At 42.3% G+C, this 17,456-nt stretch overlaps 1 protein-coding gene and 1 long non-coding RNA gene across 2 annotated transcripts; both read right to left on the reverse strand.

The window, feature by feature from the left end:
* Positions 1–460: 460 nt before the first annotated feature.
* Positions 461–1,069, reverse strand: LOC115577516 (uncharacterized). Its single transcript, XR_003983167.1, has 3 exons — positions 1,020–1,069; positions 750–923; positions 461–492 (listed from the first exon to the last, which is right to left on the reverse strand). It is a non-coding gene; the product is annotated as an uncharacterized LOC115577516 (long non-coding RNA).
* Positions 1,070–11,342: 10,273 nt separating this feature from the next.
* Positions 11,343–14,242, reverse strand: LOC115577515 (protein NYNRIN-like). Its single transcript, XM_030410418.1, has 2 exons — positions 13,440–14,242; positions 11,343–12,728 (listed from the first exon to the last, which is right to left on the reverse strand). Exons 1-2 carry the CDS (start codon positions 13,646–13,648, stop codon positions 11,534–11,536), a joined length of 1,404 nt encoding a protein of 467 aa, XP_030266278.1. The 5' UTR covers positions 13,649–14,242; the 3' UTR covers positions 11,343–11,533.
* Between the last annotated feature and the right edge of the window lie 3,214 nt (positions 14,243–17,456).

Consider the following 17,456-nt stretch of genomic DNA (forward strand, 5'->3'; position numbering starts at 1 on the left):
CTCCCCCCCAATTCCACCTTTGTAACTTTCACACCTACACTGGAGGAATATCGACTCAAGATTCCTGTCTTGAAGAGGCAGTGTGAATGGGGCTTCTGTCTCTCTCTCTCAACCCAACCAGTTAAGACAGATGGTGGTCCACCACTTAGTCTGATTCTGCTCGAGGTTTCTGTCTCTTAAAAGGCAGTTTGTTGAGTGCGTGCTCATGGGGGAAATGTTGGGTCTCTTAAATCAATTGAATTATATTAGGTGTATGAACAAGACCTGCTCCAATAGTTAAGTTACATAAAATAATGAAACAAAATAAAGAATCCTGACCTGAGAGTTTCAAGGACACAGTGTGGTCTCTTCAGTTCAGCAGAAAGTAGCTTCACTCCTGAATCCTGCAGGTTGTTGTTACTCAGGTCCAGCTCTCTCAGACTACAGGACTGGGAGCTGAGAACTGAGGACATAGCTTCACAGCTTCTCTCTGAGAGGTTACAGCCACTCAGCCTGGAGCGTGAACAGTAGAAAAAAACATTTACATTATTTATAATAACATTGTAGCACATGTGAACTTGCTTTATGCTTTACTCTAATACGTCGGAGACATAAAAAATCACAAGACTAAATCTGATTTAAACAGACATGAAAGAATAATAAATAGCCTGGTTTCAAAACATAAGAGTTTTGACATGAGAGACAGAATTGATTCAAACATTAAAGAAATACAAAAATCACTTGAGACAAACTATGACAAACTATCTGACCTTAGAGTTTCAAGTTTACATTGTGGACTCTTCAGTCCAACAGACAGATGCTTCACTCCTGAATCCTGCAGGTTGTTGTTACTCAGGTCCAGCTCTCTCAGACTAGAGGACTGGGAGCTGATAACTGAGGACAGAGCTTCACAGCTTTTCTCTGAGAGGTCACAGCCACATAGTCTGGATAAAGAATAATGAGCAGAACAAGAAAAATATTTCTATTTGGGTCAATAACGGCACATTTACTGCATTCTGAAGAAACTTATCGACACTTACAGAGCTTTGTTGGAGGCTTTGACCACTGGCAGCAGCCTCAGAAGAGCCTCCACTGAAGCAGAGTATTTCTTTAGGTCAAACATGTCAAGATCTTTTTCTGATGACAGCAAGATGAAGACCAGAGCTGACCACTGAGCAGGAGACATTTTATCTGTGGAGAGACATCCTGATCTCAGGTACCGTTGGATCTCCTCCACTAGAGAACGATCGTTCAGTTCATTCAGACAGTGGAACAGATTGATGCTTCTCTCTGGAGACAGAGTCTTTTTGAACTTATTCTTCATGTACTTGACTGTTTCCTGATTGTTGTTTGAGCTTCTACCTGTCTGTGTCTGCAGACCGCGTAGGAGAGACTGATTGGTCTGCAGCGAAAGACCCAGGAGGAAGCGGAGGAACAAGTCCAGGTGTCCATTTGGACTCTGTAAGGCCTCGTCCACAGCACTCTGGTAGAACCGTGTTGATTTGTCTCCAAAGACTTCAGGCCGCCAGGATTTTGACTGCTCTTTATCTGACAGTAGATTGACTCTAGAATTGAAGAATGTCAGATGGACATGAAGAGCAGCCAGAAACTCCTGAACACTCAGATGGATGAAGCAGAACACCTTGTCCTGGTACAGTCCTCTTTCCTCTTTAAAGATCTGTGTGAACACCCCTGAGTACACTGAGGCTGCTGTGATGTCGATGCTACAATCTTTCAGGTCTGATTCATAGAAGATCAGATTTCCTTTCTGCAACTGATCAAAAGCCAGTTTTCCCAGAGACTCAATCATCTTCCTGCTCCCTGGAGTCCAGTGTGGATCTGTCTCAGCTCCTCCGCCATACTTGACATTCTTCACTTTGGCCTGAACCACCAGGAAGTGGATGTACATCTCAGTCAGGGTCTTGGGCAGCTCTCCTCCCTCTCTGGTCTTCAACACATCCTCCAGAACTGTAGCAGTGATCCAGCAGAAGACTGGGATGTGGCACATGATATGGAGGCTTCGTGATGTCTTGATGTGGGAGATGATTCTGCTGGCCTGCTCCTCATCTCTGAATCTCTTCCTGAAGTACTCCTCCTTCTGTGAGTCAGTGAACCCTCTGACCTCTGTCACCATGTCAACAAACCAAGGAGGGATCTGAGTGGCTGCTGCAGGTCGTGTGGTTATCCAGAGGCGAGCAGAGGGAAGCAGTTTTCCCCTGATGAGGTTTGTCAGCAGCACATCCACTGAGGTGGACTCTCTAACATCAGTCAGGATCTCAGTGTTGTGGAAGTCCAGAGGAGGTCGACACTCATCCAGACCGTCAAAGATGAACACAACCTGGAACTCTTCAAAGCTGCAGATTTCTTTGGTTTCAGTGAAGAAGTGATGAACAAGTTCCACCAAGCTGAACTTTTTCTCTTTCAGCACATTCAGCTCTCTGAAAGTGAATGGAAATGTGAACTGTATGTCCTGGTTGTCTTTGTCTTCAGCCCAGTCCAGAGTGAACTTCTGTGTTAAGACTGTTTTCCCGATGCCAGCCACTCCCTTTGTCATCACTGTTCTGATTGGTTCGTCTCTTCCAGGTGAGGCTTTAAATATGTCTTCTTGTCTGATTGTTGTTTCTGGTCTGTGTGGTTTCCTGGATGCTGTTTCAATCTGTCTGACCTCATGTTCATCATTGACCTCTGCAGTCCCTCCCTCTGTGATGTAGAGCTCTGTGTAGATCTGATACAGAAGGGTCGGGGTTCCTGCTTTAGCGATCCCCTCAAACACACACTGGAACTTCTTCTGCAGGTTAGATTTGAGTTTATGTTGACAAATTCCAGAATAACTTCCTAAACGAACAAAACAACAAAGTTCAGTAAGTTATTTATAAAGAAAATATGACAATTTCCTTCCCCTAAAGTAGCACATATAAACATGTTTTCCATATTTTTCCTCCGTCTGTTGAGACAAATTGTCTCATTTATCCATCGTGTTAAATCTTTAGAGAAATCCTCTTACTGCTCTGCAGAAGGTCAGCCAGCTCATCCTGCTTCATTCTCCTCAGGAAGTGAAGTGTGATCTTCAGAAATGCCTCTCTGCTGCTCCTCCTCTGCTCTTCATCCTCACCGTCCAACACCTCCTCGTCCTCACTCTGACTCTCTAAGTATTCAGAGCAATCTGAACTCAGAAACTTTTGGACCTTCTTCAGCTCGTTCTTCACAAAAGTGACAATGTTCTTCTCCAGCAGCTGAAACAGAATATTATGTGAATGACAACATTTAACATCAGATCCATGTTGGACAGATTCACCACTGGTATGTAAAGTGCAGCATGGAGATATTTGTAACCAGACTGGATGTAAAAGTAGTTGTTGTTCATGTACAGACCATAAATATGGAGTCCAGGTGTGTCTGATGCTGCTGGACAGACAGATCTCTGGGGACCTCTGAGCTCTCCTGGTCGACTCTGTGGAGGAATCATGAAGAATCAGTCACATTGTGTCTGCAAAACTTTGAATCTGATAGCAAATAACTAAATTACTGGGTTTTTTTTTCGTACAAACTTGACTTTGATATTTAATTTGTCTGATTTGTGACCCGAACTTAAATAAATTCATCATTTGTAAATATAAGCTATATTCATGTAGAAATGACTTGCACTAAGAAAATATACTTAAAGTCTGAGTTTCAAAATGTTCCATGTAACTTTAGACCTGTTTGTATAACTTTAATATTTATGCATATTTAATAAATATTCTAAAACAATAAAATGTACTGTCTTCATTTCATATCTTTGTCTCAAGTGTTTGAACTATATCTAAGAGATCAGAAAATAAGTTATTTGGTTTTATATTTTTTGTATCTAATCGGCCAGTGTATCAGTTATCACAGTTTTTTAGTCCTTCATATGGGTTTCGGTACCGGCCCCATGAAGTCCGGATTGGTCAGGCCCTTGTAACATCAGATATAACACACAGCCCTTCCTCTCCTCAGCAGCAGGACTCAGATTTCAGCAGGAGGTGAGTCACTGCTGTTTGTCCACAGGAGGAACACTGTCCTGTCAGAGTTGTTTAGGGACGGACATGAAGAAATGTGAACTTGTCCTTTAATACTAATCCTGCTCTGACCTCCATCATCACTCTGAGAACATGAAGACCATCAGGACAACTGGTCAGACTGGATTTAATGAGGACAAACATCAACAGAGAGCAAATGACAACAACTTACTGTCTGTCTGAGGAATGTTGTTGTTAGAAATCAATGATCACATCCATTGATCGGGACAAGCTGGTCTAAAAAGCATGAATCAGGTATATTTAAATTTAACAGCTCACCTCTTTACAGCAGGAGCTGGTTGTCCTTTAAAATGAATGAAACGACCTTTTGACCGGTCACTCTTGAAGGACACACAGCTGGGCTTAGGTCCAGGTCCAGGTCCAGGTCCAGTAGAGGCTGGTCTCCTGTTGGACAGAGAAGAAGACCGCCAGAGATGTTAATTCACTTCATAGTCTTCAGATACAGAAGCTTCTGTCCATAAAATAGTGGAAAACATCAGGAATAAACCTTCAGAGAATATTGGACCAAACTAATTCAATACAGTAAAATGAAGAGTTGCAGACTGGTTCTATTGGGCAACTTTCTAAAGTGAGAATATAAATTTAAGTGAAGAAGAACGAAGCTGAAAATAAACATCAAGTTTCATAAAAGATCTTTCTCCACAGTTAAAACATAAATCAGTCACATAGTAATGTTATTAACAGCTCACCTCTTTACAACAGGGGGTGGTTGTCCTTTAAAATTAATGTAACGACGTTTTGACTGGTCACTCTTGAAGGACACACAGCTGGGCTCAGGTCCAGGTCCAGGTCCAGGTCCAGTAGAGGCTGGTCTCCTGTTGGACAGAGAAGAAGACCACCAGAGATGTTAATTCACTTTCTAGTCTTCAGACACAGAAGCTTCTGTCCATAAAATAGTGGAAAACATCAGGAATAAACCTTCAGAGAATATTGGACCAAACTAATTCAATACAGTGAAATGAAGAGTTGAAGACTGGTTCTATTGGGCAGCTTTCTAAAGTGAGAAGATAAATTTAAGTGAAGAAGAACAAAGCTGGAAATAAACATCAAGTTTCATAAAAGATCTTTCTCCACAGTTAAAAAATAAATCAGTCACATATTAATGTTATTAACAGCTCACCTCTTTACAACAGGGGGTGGTTGTCCTTTAAAATTAATGTAACAACGTTTTGGCTGGTCACTCTTGAAGGACACACAGCTGGGCTCAGGTCTAGGTCCAGGTCCAGGTCCAGTAGAGGCTGGTCTCCTGTTGGACAGAGAAGAAGACCACCAGAGATGTTAATTCACTTTATAGTCTTCAGATAGAGAAGCTTCTGTCCGTACAATAGTGGAAAACATCAGGAATAAACCTTCAGAGAATATTGGACCAAACTAATTCAATAAAGTGAAATGAAGAGTTGAAGACTGGTTCTATTGGGCAGCTTTCTAAAGTGAGAAGATAAATTTAAGTGAAGAAGAACGAAGCTGAAAATAAACATCATGTTTCATAAAAGATCTTTCTCCACAGTTAAAACATGAATCAGTCACATATTAATGTTATTAACAGCTCACCTCTTTACAGCAGGAGCTGGTTGTCCTTTAAAATGAATGTAATAATGTTTTGACTGGTCACTCTTGAAGGACACACAGCTGGGCTCAGGTTCAGGTTCAGGTCCAGGTCCAGGTTCAGTGGTTTTAGAGGGAGGGCCTCCCTCCTCTCTGTCCTCACACTGATTCATGCTGCTCATCTCACACACACTTTCATCTGGAGAGGAAACACAAATCATTCATCTGCACATCAACTGAAATCAGCCTTTGGGTCAGAAACACTCTTGAAGGACAAAATGTCTGAAAGTCGACTTCCTCTTCTAACATTTAAACTCAGAGCACATTATTCCAGAACTCACTGATTCTATTAATACATATTTCACTAAATGGCTTCAACAGGACGTCAAACCAAAACTAAATCATGTCATTAAATCATTTGTATTCCGTTTTTTTACTGTTCTCTACTAATAAAGTCGCTCACAGCAGTGACGTGAAATCTGGAGACAAATGTGAAAATGTCTTCTGACAGAAAAGAGACAGTGGACTGATCCAGCACCTGTCTTCACTGACCTGCAGGAAGGACATGATGTCATCAGTGAGAGTTTTATTTCAAAATAAAAAACTTTTGTCACACAGTAACACCAGTGACTCCAGAGGACGATCTCTCATTATATGTTTTATATATTGGGTTTTATTATGTCATTTCTACGTAAACCTTTTAAACATATTAAACGGTATAAAAACAGTCACTTTCCTTCTGTACATGACTGTGGAGACTTTCTGTGGAGCTTGGAGTGTTAAATAACATTAAAAACGAACACTGACAAGTTGATTTAACCAAGAGGCAGAAATTGTTCTAATAACCTGTTGTGTTATCATAAAATATGAAAGTCTCAGGTGTGTTCAGGTATGCTTTGTCTGTAGAGGCTATGACGTCTCTCACTGACGTTTCGTCTCCTGTCAGAACATCAGCTGCTGGACTTGGATCAGTCCACTCGATGACGTCATGACGCTGTGGTGGAGTCAACACACACGTTTCTCTGATATCTTTTAATCTAAAAGAGTCAATCTGGTCATCTGTTGTTTATTTAAAACATTTATCTGCAAAAAATTAGAATCTCTTCCTCTGAGAAGTAACCAGGAGCAGAAATACTCAAGTAACGTAACGGGCACTTTAAGTACTGACACTGAGAGCCGACGTGTTCTTGCCGACTGTTGCTCAGTGATGAAGTTATATTTGTATTAATTAAATAAATCTTCAGACTCCTGGATGTCCTCTTACTGCCTCCTCATCAGTCCTGGACTGTAAATACAACCACAGATTATTCACCGACACCAACAGCTGCTCTCCAGCCGCGTTTAGTGCGTCAGACACAAAATGGCAGGTGTGTCTCCGGACGCTCCGAGTTTAAACTCGCGAGTTTGGAGAAATAAACAACCGAGCTTCACTTTTTGTGCTGTTTCCGGTGTAACAATGAAAAGTAGAGCTTGTGTTAGCGAGTCTAACATGTCAGATTCATTACATTACCTTCAGCTGGAGGTTCAGACGGCCAATACAGGTGCGCAACACACCTGTGCGAGAAAGTGGAACTTGGAAACTGTGAGGAGGAAACACCCAGAGGCGTGTGACTGACTGGGAGTCTTCCTGTTAGACTGAGGGGGCTGCAGCACGACCCACAACGAGCCGAACACATGCCGAATTTACAAGAAGGCCCAAATAATGAAGAATCAGTCACAAACAGCTTCACGGAGTTTATAAAAGTTTCCTATCTCAAAAACTCGCTGAATGGAGAGATTTCATAAGGGAGTCTGGGGGTTGTCTCTCCCTCTTCGCCTTTTGGCTGTGGATGTGATTGTAATATGTTGGTGTTCGTGTTTGTCCTTTGCTGTCGTAAAAAACCTTCTCAGATTGTTGTAAATGATTGTTAACAACCACAGGAAGCATCTAAAATGTGTGCGGGACAATCTAACGAGGTTCTGGAGGTCCACATCTCAAATCATTAGACTAGCCTACATGTAAGTTCATGTGTTCTGGTTCCTTTTAATATAGCATGAAAACAATATTAATTGTTTGCAGTTTCACCTGGACACATATTAGAAGATTTTTAAAAAATACAGAAATTCATTTGAGGACTAATTGTAGTAAAAGTACTCAATTACTTTCCACCAGCGCACTGACAGAGACAACATGATGATGATACAAGTAGAATTTTATATTCAGCTACTTTAGCAGAGGAGAAACATTTCAGTGATTGTGTGTCGTGTTTTCAATTATCTCATCTGATCTGATCTGATGTGTGCTGATCCAATAACAAATCAATATTCATACGTGTTGAAGAAACAGGTTTGCTGAAGTTGTGCTGTTGTACTGACTACTTTAACTGTGTGGCAGCTCTTTATTTACTGCAGCCAAGGATTGTGGGTATTTCTGCCTATGTTTATTCTTAACAAACAGATGTGGGCCTGAATAAGTTTGTCCCTTTTTTATTCTTGTGGACATCAGGTTTAAAAATCAGCTGAACTACCCAGGGATTGAGCCCACAACCTCAGAATTGCTGATCAGGCCTCTATCAGCCTGAACTACTGGATCTGGCTGATGCTCTTTGTTTCTGTCACATTCCACTCAAATGAATCTCAATCTAGACCTCAAAACTTCCATCTCTGGTTTCACCTGCTGAGCTAACAGGACACAACAACCAAAGAGTCTCTCAGAAGTTTTCACTCCTTCTGAGCAGCAGCTTCATAAAGAGTACGGAGCTTTAGACACTTTTATTGGACACATCTCTTCTCTGAGCGCTTTTAAGTTTTCATTTATATGTGTTGTACTTCAAAAGTTGATAGTCTCATGAGATCAAACTCTGACATGCAGCATGTCCACCTGAGCTGCTGGATCAGACAGGTGGACACCTTCAAATCTCAGTCAAAGTTTGAACTCACAACCTTCAGTCTTCTAAGAAGCACTTTAGCTTCCTGAGCGAATGAGTAAGAGATAAGTTTGGTTTCTGAGAGGATTTCACTCTTTGTTTTGGACATCAGGTTTAAAAATAAACTGAACTACCCAGGGATTGAACCCACAACCTCCAGACTTCACTGAGTATTATGAGAATCAAACCTGCAACCTCAGCACTGCTGACTGGGCCTCTATCAGCCAGAACTGCTGGATCTGACAGATGCTTTTTGTTTCTTTCATATTTCACTCTTTTGAACCTCAACACTAAAAAAATCAATCAAGAATTGAACCCACAACCTCAAAACTTCACACAGTAGTGTCACCATGCTGAGCTAAGAGTATGACAAGAGCAAAGAGTCTCTCAGAGTTTTTCACTCGTTCTTCTGAGCAACAAATGTATAAAGAGTCAAGATTGAAACTCACAACCTCCAGACCAGTTCATCAGAAACCTGAACGTCCTGCTTTTGACTCTTTTATCTGAAGAGCCTTTTTCAGAACTCAGACTGACTCAAGGATCAAGGATCAAACTCACAATCTCAGAATTTAATGACAGTCCTCCAACACACTGAGTTACCTGGACATCAGGTGTCTGAAGCTGAACTTTGATTGTGTATTATTTTGTGCTTTATTTCTTAAAACTGTGGATGTGCAATTTTGTGTTGTCCTTTTTTTTTTTGCTCTACTTTTTTTGCTGTACTTTGGGCGATGGTGCACAGCATTCAATGGTTAAATAGAAACATTTGACTTGACTTGATTTTCATTATCACACTTTGCTTCCAACTTTATTTGTCTACTGCATGCAATTAAAATTATCCAGTCAAACAATATCACAGTTTCTCATTAATATTTAATTAAATGACGCATAGTGACCCAATGTCATTGATAAAGTAAGTGGCATCCCAAAGATTGTATAGTCTTAGGGACAACCCTAAGACTATACAATCTTTGATGATGCTCACCTGTTTCTAAAAGGTGGAACCCTTTTAGAAACACCTGGTTTCCACCTTTTTACACAGGAGCAAAGAACCACTAGATGGAAGCAGAATTTAAGATTGTGTTGGGTTTAAATCTGTTAAAAAATGAGACACGGACACGGAGATTGTCTTTCTTTGCAAAGGGGAAGAGCAGAAGTCAGCACACAAAGTCTGGGCTCCTGACTCCCCCGAGCTGCTCTCCCCAAGCGTCTTTTATTTACCTACAACAGGGCGTAAACGTGTATGATTGGCTCTTTGACAATACATGTGAGTCATACAGTTGTTATGCAGATAGAGAAGTACACGTACAAACTTTCGGACCTATGGCCTTCAGCATCTCTCCTTCAAACAAACATTCTTATGATGTCCATCATTTGCTATTCACACCAGATGCCATTCGAGGCCTTTTGGTCCCGCCGGAGGGTGAGTGTGTTTCTTCGCAGTACTTTCCCAGGAGCTCGGTACATTTCCACAAACATATAAAGGAAGGCAAGCAGGTTATATCAATGCAATGCAAGAAACTGGTAATATAAGCATAATTTTTCCAACATTTCCCTCCTGTTTATCAGTTTTATTGCTCGTACTTTTAGTTCGTCAGGTTATTATCTCTTGTCGCCATTTACCTTCATTGGAAAAAGACGAGGCCTAAAACATTTTTACACTCGGGAATGAGCATAAGGTTGAGGATTAACAAACTCATACCTTTGGGATAATAATTGCATTTGCACAAAACTTTGTTGAACCATTTTCTCAAACATCGATCGTGTACAGGGTATCACACAAGAGATAAAACAGAGGAACAACAGCATGACTACGAACACGGGTACCAATGCCTTTAGGAGAACCTGCCACCAGGTGCCGTTAAAGAATCCAGTCATCCAGTCCGGGAGTGGGTCAGCACCGGGGTTTTGCTCCAGCACATAGCTTTGGAGATCGGTCAGGTTTTGCAGAGCTTGGTAGATATCTCCTCCGTCCTTCATGCCGTCAGGGATGTAGGTACAACATGTTTGTCCAATAACTGCACACACTCCTCCTTGTGATCCTGTTAGCAAGTCCAGAACAATCCGATTCTGCATCACCATGTCCCGAATTTTCGTCGGTTCGTTGGCGAGGCCTCATCCCAATGCCAGAGTTGCGTCGATATGACGTAGGGGGGCGTAACGGTTGACCTCCACGTGATCTCTGACGAAGCCCAATCCCACTTGAGGGAGGAGGCTCTGACAAACCTTCGCTCCCGCCCCCCAGATGCGGTACTGCATAGGAACGGGGTCAGTGAGCGAGATGGTGTCTCTCCTCTTCCTGGTTTGGGGAGCGTCGCCATTAGACGGGTGGGTGAATGATTCTGCAGGCATGAAGAAAACATGATCCGAGAGAGAAACTAGAGCACATAAACCTCCCCACTGTGGATTTCGACCCTGCAACTTCCTGTTTTGTTTTATTTTCCCTCTTCTTCTGTTCTTCAGCATTTCTTATACCTCTCTCCTCTTCCTCCATTTTAACTTTATTCTCTTCCACTTCTCTGCTCCTCCTTTTCTTCTCCATCGAAATATTTTCCTGCTCTTCCTGTCTAATTCTTTCCTCTTCTTCTCTTCTTTTCCCCTCTTCCTCCTGGTGTCGCTTCGCCTCCTCTTTCCTAATCCGTTCCTCTCCCTCCCTTTGCTTTTTTTCCTCTTCCTCAATCTTTCTTTGTTGCTCTTCCATTATCCTCTTCTCCTCTGCCAACTTCTCCCGCGCTTCTTCTTGCCTCCTCTCCTCTTCCTCTGCCTTTCCTCTTTCCTCTTCCTCCTTTCTAATTTTCTCCTCTGCCTCAATCCTTTTCCTTTCTTCTTCCTCTCGTTTCATCTTTTTCTCTACCAATCTCTTATATTCTTCCTTTTCCCTCCTAGCCTTTTCCTCCTCCTCTTCTTCCTCCACTGGTTGAAGTGTTGCATCACCTTGCTCTGTCATCCTTATAGGACAGGGATCAGTTGTTTTCTTCACTGGGGTTTGAGATGGCCCTGCCGCTTTATAGCAGAGTCCCCTTTGTAGCCCAGACTTCCCCACTATCCAGTTGAGACAGAGGTAGGCTGCAGTTTGCAGTGGCTGAGGTGGATCCAAGTTGTCCTTTCTGCAATCTTTACTGCTGTTGGTGTTGTTAGCAGGACCTGGTACGGACCCTCCCACTGTGGGCTGGACCAACATTTTCTTTTGATGATTTTGATGAATATGTAGTCCCCTGGCCTCACTTTCTGGCTGTCCTGTGGAGGGGGAAGAGAATCAGAGGGCAGTAAATTTGTTTTGGAAACATCTTTTTGGTCCAGCAGTTTTCTCATGTGCTCCGCCAATGTTGTCTCTTCTTCAGACACCTCAAGGTCTTTTGAGACAACAGGGAGTCTAAATGCTCTACCATGAACTATCTCAAATGGGGTTAACCCTTTATCGGTCGGAGTGATTCTCATGTACAATTTTACTAGATCTAAGCAGTCAGGCCATGGTCTCTTTGTTTCTTCCATGCATTTCTTTAACCGAGATTTGACAGTCCCATTTGTTCTTTCTACCAGACCTGCACTTTGAGGGTGGTAGGCACAATGATTTTTTAGATTTATTTGTAAGTGTTTTGCAACTTGACTTACAACTTGGTTTACAAAATGTGCACCATTATCACTGTACAATACTTCGGGGATCCCATACTGTGGCACAATTGTTTTGCACAATGCTTTTGCTACTGTCAGTGAGTCTGCAGCTTTTGAAGGTATTATTTCAACCCATTTTGAATATGCATCAACTAGTACTAAACAGTTTTTGTATGGCCCGCTTCTGTTTAGTTCTATGAAATCCATGTGCATAGTTTGAAAAGGTTCAGTTGGTTCTGGGAATTTCCCTCGTTTTGGTCTTACATTGCCCTGTGGGTTGTGTTTTATGCAAATTACACATGATCTGCAAAAGTTTTTTGAGTTGGAATTAAATCCATAGGTTACAAAGCTTCTGTTTACTAGGTCTGTCATCCCTCCTGTTGAGACATGGCAAGGCCCATGACTTAAAATGGTGGCAGCTTTGTACAAGTTTTTAGGGAGAGTAGGTTCGTTAGCCTGTGTATACAGTCCTGTTTTGTCTGTTTCAGCGCCTTGTTTGACCCAATACTGTTTTTCATTATCAGGAGTAGAGGTCTGCATATCACGGAGGACATCGAGGGTGATAAGAGGGTGTATTGCCTCTGCTGAGTACGTGTCAGAATTGCCAAAACATCCCGAGGCCGCTCTCTTTGCCACTTCATCCGCTAAGCGGTTTCCTGAAGTAACAGTATCATCTCCCTTTTGGTGAGCAGCACATTTGTACACAGCAACTTGTGCAGGAAGTTGTACTGCGGAGAGAAGGGAAGTGAGTAGGGAGGCATGTGATACAGGCTTCCCTGTTGAGGTTATCATCCCCCTTTGTTTCCACTGTGCAGCAAAGAAGAACAGAGTAGAGAAGGCATATTCGCTATCTGTATAAATTGTTACAGCTTTATTCTCAGCTAAAGTACATGCTCTTGTTAATGCTATTAATTCAGCAGCTTGTGCTGAGTGTTTCCCATGGATTTTCTTTGCTTCGATAACTTTATCTGGCAGCTGCACGACAGAATATCCTGACATATTTTCCCCTAGCTCATTCTTTGAGCATGAGCCATCTACAAACCAAACATCTCCAAAAGATAACGGTGTGTCAGTGAGATCCTTGCGCGGCAGCTGCAAAGCTTCAGTAGTTGATATGCAACTGTGAGGCTCCCCCTCATGAGCGGAGGGGAGTAGAGTTGCCGGGTTGAGAACAGTACATCTTTTCACAGTTAGATGAGGTTGTGACAGTAGTATTGCTGTATATGAAAGTTGCCTAGCTGGCGACAAAAAAGTCATTTTGGCCTGAAGTAAGAGCACATCAACTGCATGAGGAACTAACAGCGTGAGTGGGTGAAACAGAAGAACATCAGCCGATTGTTGTACAGCTAGAGCAGCAGCAGCTATAGCCTGTACACAAGGAGGCAGAGCTATAGCTACAGAGTCTATTCGTCTGGAGTAGAATGCAACAGGTTTCATTTTCCCGCCATGCAGTTGAGTGAGCACAGAAGTCATAAATCCTTCTCTGCAATCTACAGTTTGAGTAAAGGGTTTTACACGGGGAATCGGGGCATTCGCGAATAACATTAGCTTTCAACAATTGTTCAATCACTGGGCGAATGCCTTGTAATGCTTCCGGTTTTAACGGATACTGTTTAACGCGGGGCCTCCTGTCAGATTTTGGCTGGATTCGCACTGGGGCTGCAGTTGTCATCAAACCTACATCTGCAGGTCCTGTAGTCCATAAACTGGGTGAGAGGCCCTTTAAGTCTGCTTCCTCCTCTTCAGTAAGCAAACAGCTTGTGGGAGGGTGTCAAGGGCGCAACTCATGTACAGCGGGAAGTGCACTGACAGTGTGGTTTATGGCTTTTCTGTACAGGCCTGTGTTACTGCTAAAGCTCCATCCTTGCGCTATGCGGAGCTCGTCAGCTCTTTCTTCATGCTTTTTCCCTCGCTTGGTGATGAGACTGGTCTCCAAGCGGGATATTAAATCCTCTATTTCTCTTACTTTTAGGCGGCCTGTAAATCCATACTTCTTTTTCCATTTATTCAGATACTTGACACTTTGAGGATTCCATTGTTTCATATATTTTTTATCACTGTCTTCTTCTACAGTTTCACAAGAATTCTTCCCACCCATTGTATGCAAATTTTTGTTTCAGTGATCGTTATTTTAATGCTTTTCCCTGGTCTGCGTTGTTTTTTTAAATTTATTTATTTATTTATTTATTTTATGCGTTCTCTTCTACTTCAACAGGCCATAGACGTTCGTTAACACCGATAAGGTTTCAGTCTATGCTGCTGCTTCAAAGAGAAATACTATTTAAACTGATTTTAATTTTTGTTTCTATTTTACTTTGCCTAGGAACTTGCAATATCCTGTTTCTAAATGTAGAGTGTTTTTACTCACAAGAAAAGGTGATATGTTTTTTCCTCAGTTCTCCGGTCCTGTCTCCTTAGTTTCAAAGTCCGGATCCCGTCAATCCAACCCTGTTCAGTTGGAGGGGACGTCTCTACTACCGGCAGAGCGGAGAATTCACTCCCCCGGGCTTTCCTTCAGGTCACCTGTTGTGGTCCTGGCCGTCGACAGGCTGCGGTGTGTCGTCCTCCTTCTGGCAGAGTTGGGTATTTTGAGATCCGGGTCACGGCACCAAGAAATGTTGGGTTTAAATCTGTTAAGAAATGAGACACGGACGCGGAGATTGTCTTTCTTTGCAAAGGGGAAGAGCAGAAGTCAGCACACAAAGTCTGGGCTCCTGACTCCCCCGAGCTGCTCTCCCCAAGCATCTTTTATTTACCTACAACAGGGCGTAAACGTGTATGATTGCTCTTTGACAATACATGTGAGTCATACAGTTGTTATGCAAAATAGAGAAGTACACGTACAAACTTTCGGACCTATGGCCTTCAGCATCTCTTTCAAACAAACATTCTTATGATGTCCATCATTTGCTATTCACACCAGATGCCATTCGAGGCCTTTTGGTCCCGCCGGAGGGTGTGAGTGTGTTTCTTCGCAGTACTTTCCCAGGAGCTCGGTACATTTCCACAAACATATAAAGGAAGGCAAGCAGGTATATCAATGCAATGCAAGAAACTGGTAATATAAGCATAATTTTTCCAACAATTGACAGCTGAAATTATGTTTCATGTTTGTAAATGTTTGTTACACTGCTGCCTTCACACTGTGGGTTTTGGGTTCAATCCTCTGTTAATTTATATTGAAAGAACCAAATGATTGCTCTCCTGCACATTTATTCATGTTAAAAGTTATGTGAAGAGAAGTAACTGTGCAGAGAACAGTTCAGTAGAATAAGATGCTACTAGTCTTGATACCTGAGGTTCATAGATCAAATCCAGGTGTGCATCAGATGGGAAATGCTGAGTATGTGAGATTCTATTCTCAATACCTGAGGTTCAGGGATCAAATCCAGGCTGATCTGTGGGGGATGTTTTATTTTAAGACTTAAAAGTCTGTCAGAGGTTTTCACTCGTTCTTCTGAGCAGCAGCTGGAGCTTTTGACTCTTTTATTTGAAGAGCGGTTTTCAAAACTAAGACTGACCCAAAAACCAAACCCTCATCCTCAGAACTTCATGACAGCGCACTAATTCACTGAGCTACCTGGACATCTACTTTGGGAAAGTTTGGTTGAATTCACTTAAAGAGTGGAAGACCGAGGACCACCAGCCAGAAAGGTTCAAAGCCTCCTGTGAATTATTGGAAATGAGTTGGTACTTGTATAATTCTACTTTTTCCTTTGTTGTTCATTCTCCCATTTAAGCAGGCAAGTAAGACTACAGCTAAGATTAAGAGAATCGAACCCCAAACTCAATCAAGACTCAAACCAGGCTTCTATCAGGCTGAGCTGTTGGATCTCACTGATGCTCACTGTTTCTTTCAGATTTCATTCTTTTGAACCTCAACACTCGAAAATGATTCAAGACTTGAAACCATGACCTGTATACTTCCAACCCTGGTTTCCCCTGCTGAACTAACAGGATGCAACAAGCAAAGAGTCTCTCAGAGGTTTTCACTCCTTCTTCTGAGCTGTAACCATAAAGAGTCAGGAGCTTTAGACACTTTTATTGGACACATCTCTTCTCTGAGCGCTTTCAAGTTTTGTTTATAAGTGTTGGACTTTAAAAGTCACTGAGTGTCATGAGATCAAACTGTGAGCTGTAGAGTGTCCACCTGAGCTGCTGATAAGACAGGTGGACACCTTCAACTTTAGTCAAGTCAAGGTTTGAATTCACAACTTTCAGTCTTCAAAGCAGCTAATGGGTTGCATACAATTAAAGCTGCAGACGAGTCAATGTTTTCTGTTTCTTACATTTCACTAATAGTTCTGGATTTTATTGGAACAAGAGCCAGAATTCAAAACAACACATGACAGAAAGTACAAGTCAACGCAATTTACACAATTTAATGGAAGAAGTTTAAAATGTAAATGAAGATTTTTCAATCAGTTTGAATCATTTTGTACAAAGTTGACTGATGAATTTATTACAAGAAGCTGAAAGATTGATGTGACTGTGATCCTGTACAGACTCAACTGTTCAGCACTGACAATGTTTCTGTGACAGGAGGAGACTCTGCACACTAAACACCACACAGACGCACTGAGGAGGAACCAGAACTGGACCACAAGAGTCCAAATCCAGGATAAAGAGGTTCAGTGAATGTGGTGTTGAAGGTGTGAAGGTGGATCAGTGAGTCAGAGGAGACTCTGTAGAAGGACAGAGTGCCAGCAGGACAGTCCACATACACTGCTACTCTACCAGAGGAGGAGGAGGAGGAGGAGGAGGAGGAGGAGGAGGAGGAGAGGAGAGTCTGTTGTCTATTGTGCCAGACAGAGTAACGACCACCATCAAAGCACCTCAGACTCCAGGACTGATCATTCCATCCAAACACACAGTCTTACTGTCTCCTTTCCTTCTGATTCTTCTGTAACTCACTGATATAGAAACACTTCCTCTCCACTCGACCTCCCAGTAACAGCGACCAGTCAGACCAGTTCTACACAGCAGCTGAGGCCACCACTCAAACCTCTCTGGATGATCAGGATATGACTGATCCTCCTTCACACATGTCATCTTCCTGTTGTTGTCAGACAGTTTGATGTTTCTGCTGACTGTGTTTGTGTCGACTGTGAGCTCACAGGAATCTGATGGAGAGAAAAAGACACAACACAGCTGCAGTTATTAATGTGTCATCAGTGTGATGATGACATCACAGATGTGAATGAGTGATGTCACAGTGTTTTCATGTAATGACAGTAAAAAGACACTCACACTTCCTCAGACCTGGTTGTCAACCATCGGACTCCAGCAGGCTCCACCCTGAAAGGAGGAGGGGGGGTCAGAGCAGCACATCCTCTTTCAGCATGCAAACATG

The sequence above is a fragment of the Sparus aurata genome, unplaced genomic scaffold (assembly GCF_900880675.1).
Source record: "Sparus aurata unplaced genomic scaffold, fSpaAur1.1, whole genome shotgun sequence".
NCBI classification, from domain to species: Eukaryota; Metazoa; Chordata; class Actinopteri; order Spariformes; family Sparidae; genus Sparus; species Sparus aurata.

Bases quoted from the DNA above. Each gene is read 5' to 3' on its own strand.
- LOC115577515 (XM_030410418.1), bottom strand. From the start codon at position 13,648: ATGTTATTCGCGAATGCCCCGATTCCCCGTGTAAAACCCTTTACTCAA. The intron at 12,729-13,439 runs ATCGGCTGATGT...AGTGGCAAAGAG, and splicing joins GCTGCTCTAGCTGTACAACA to AGCGGCCTCGGGATGTTTTG.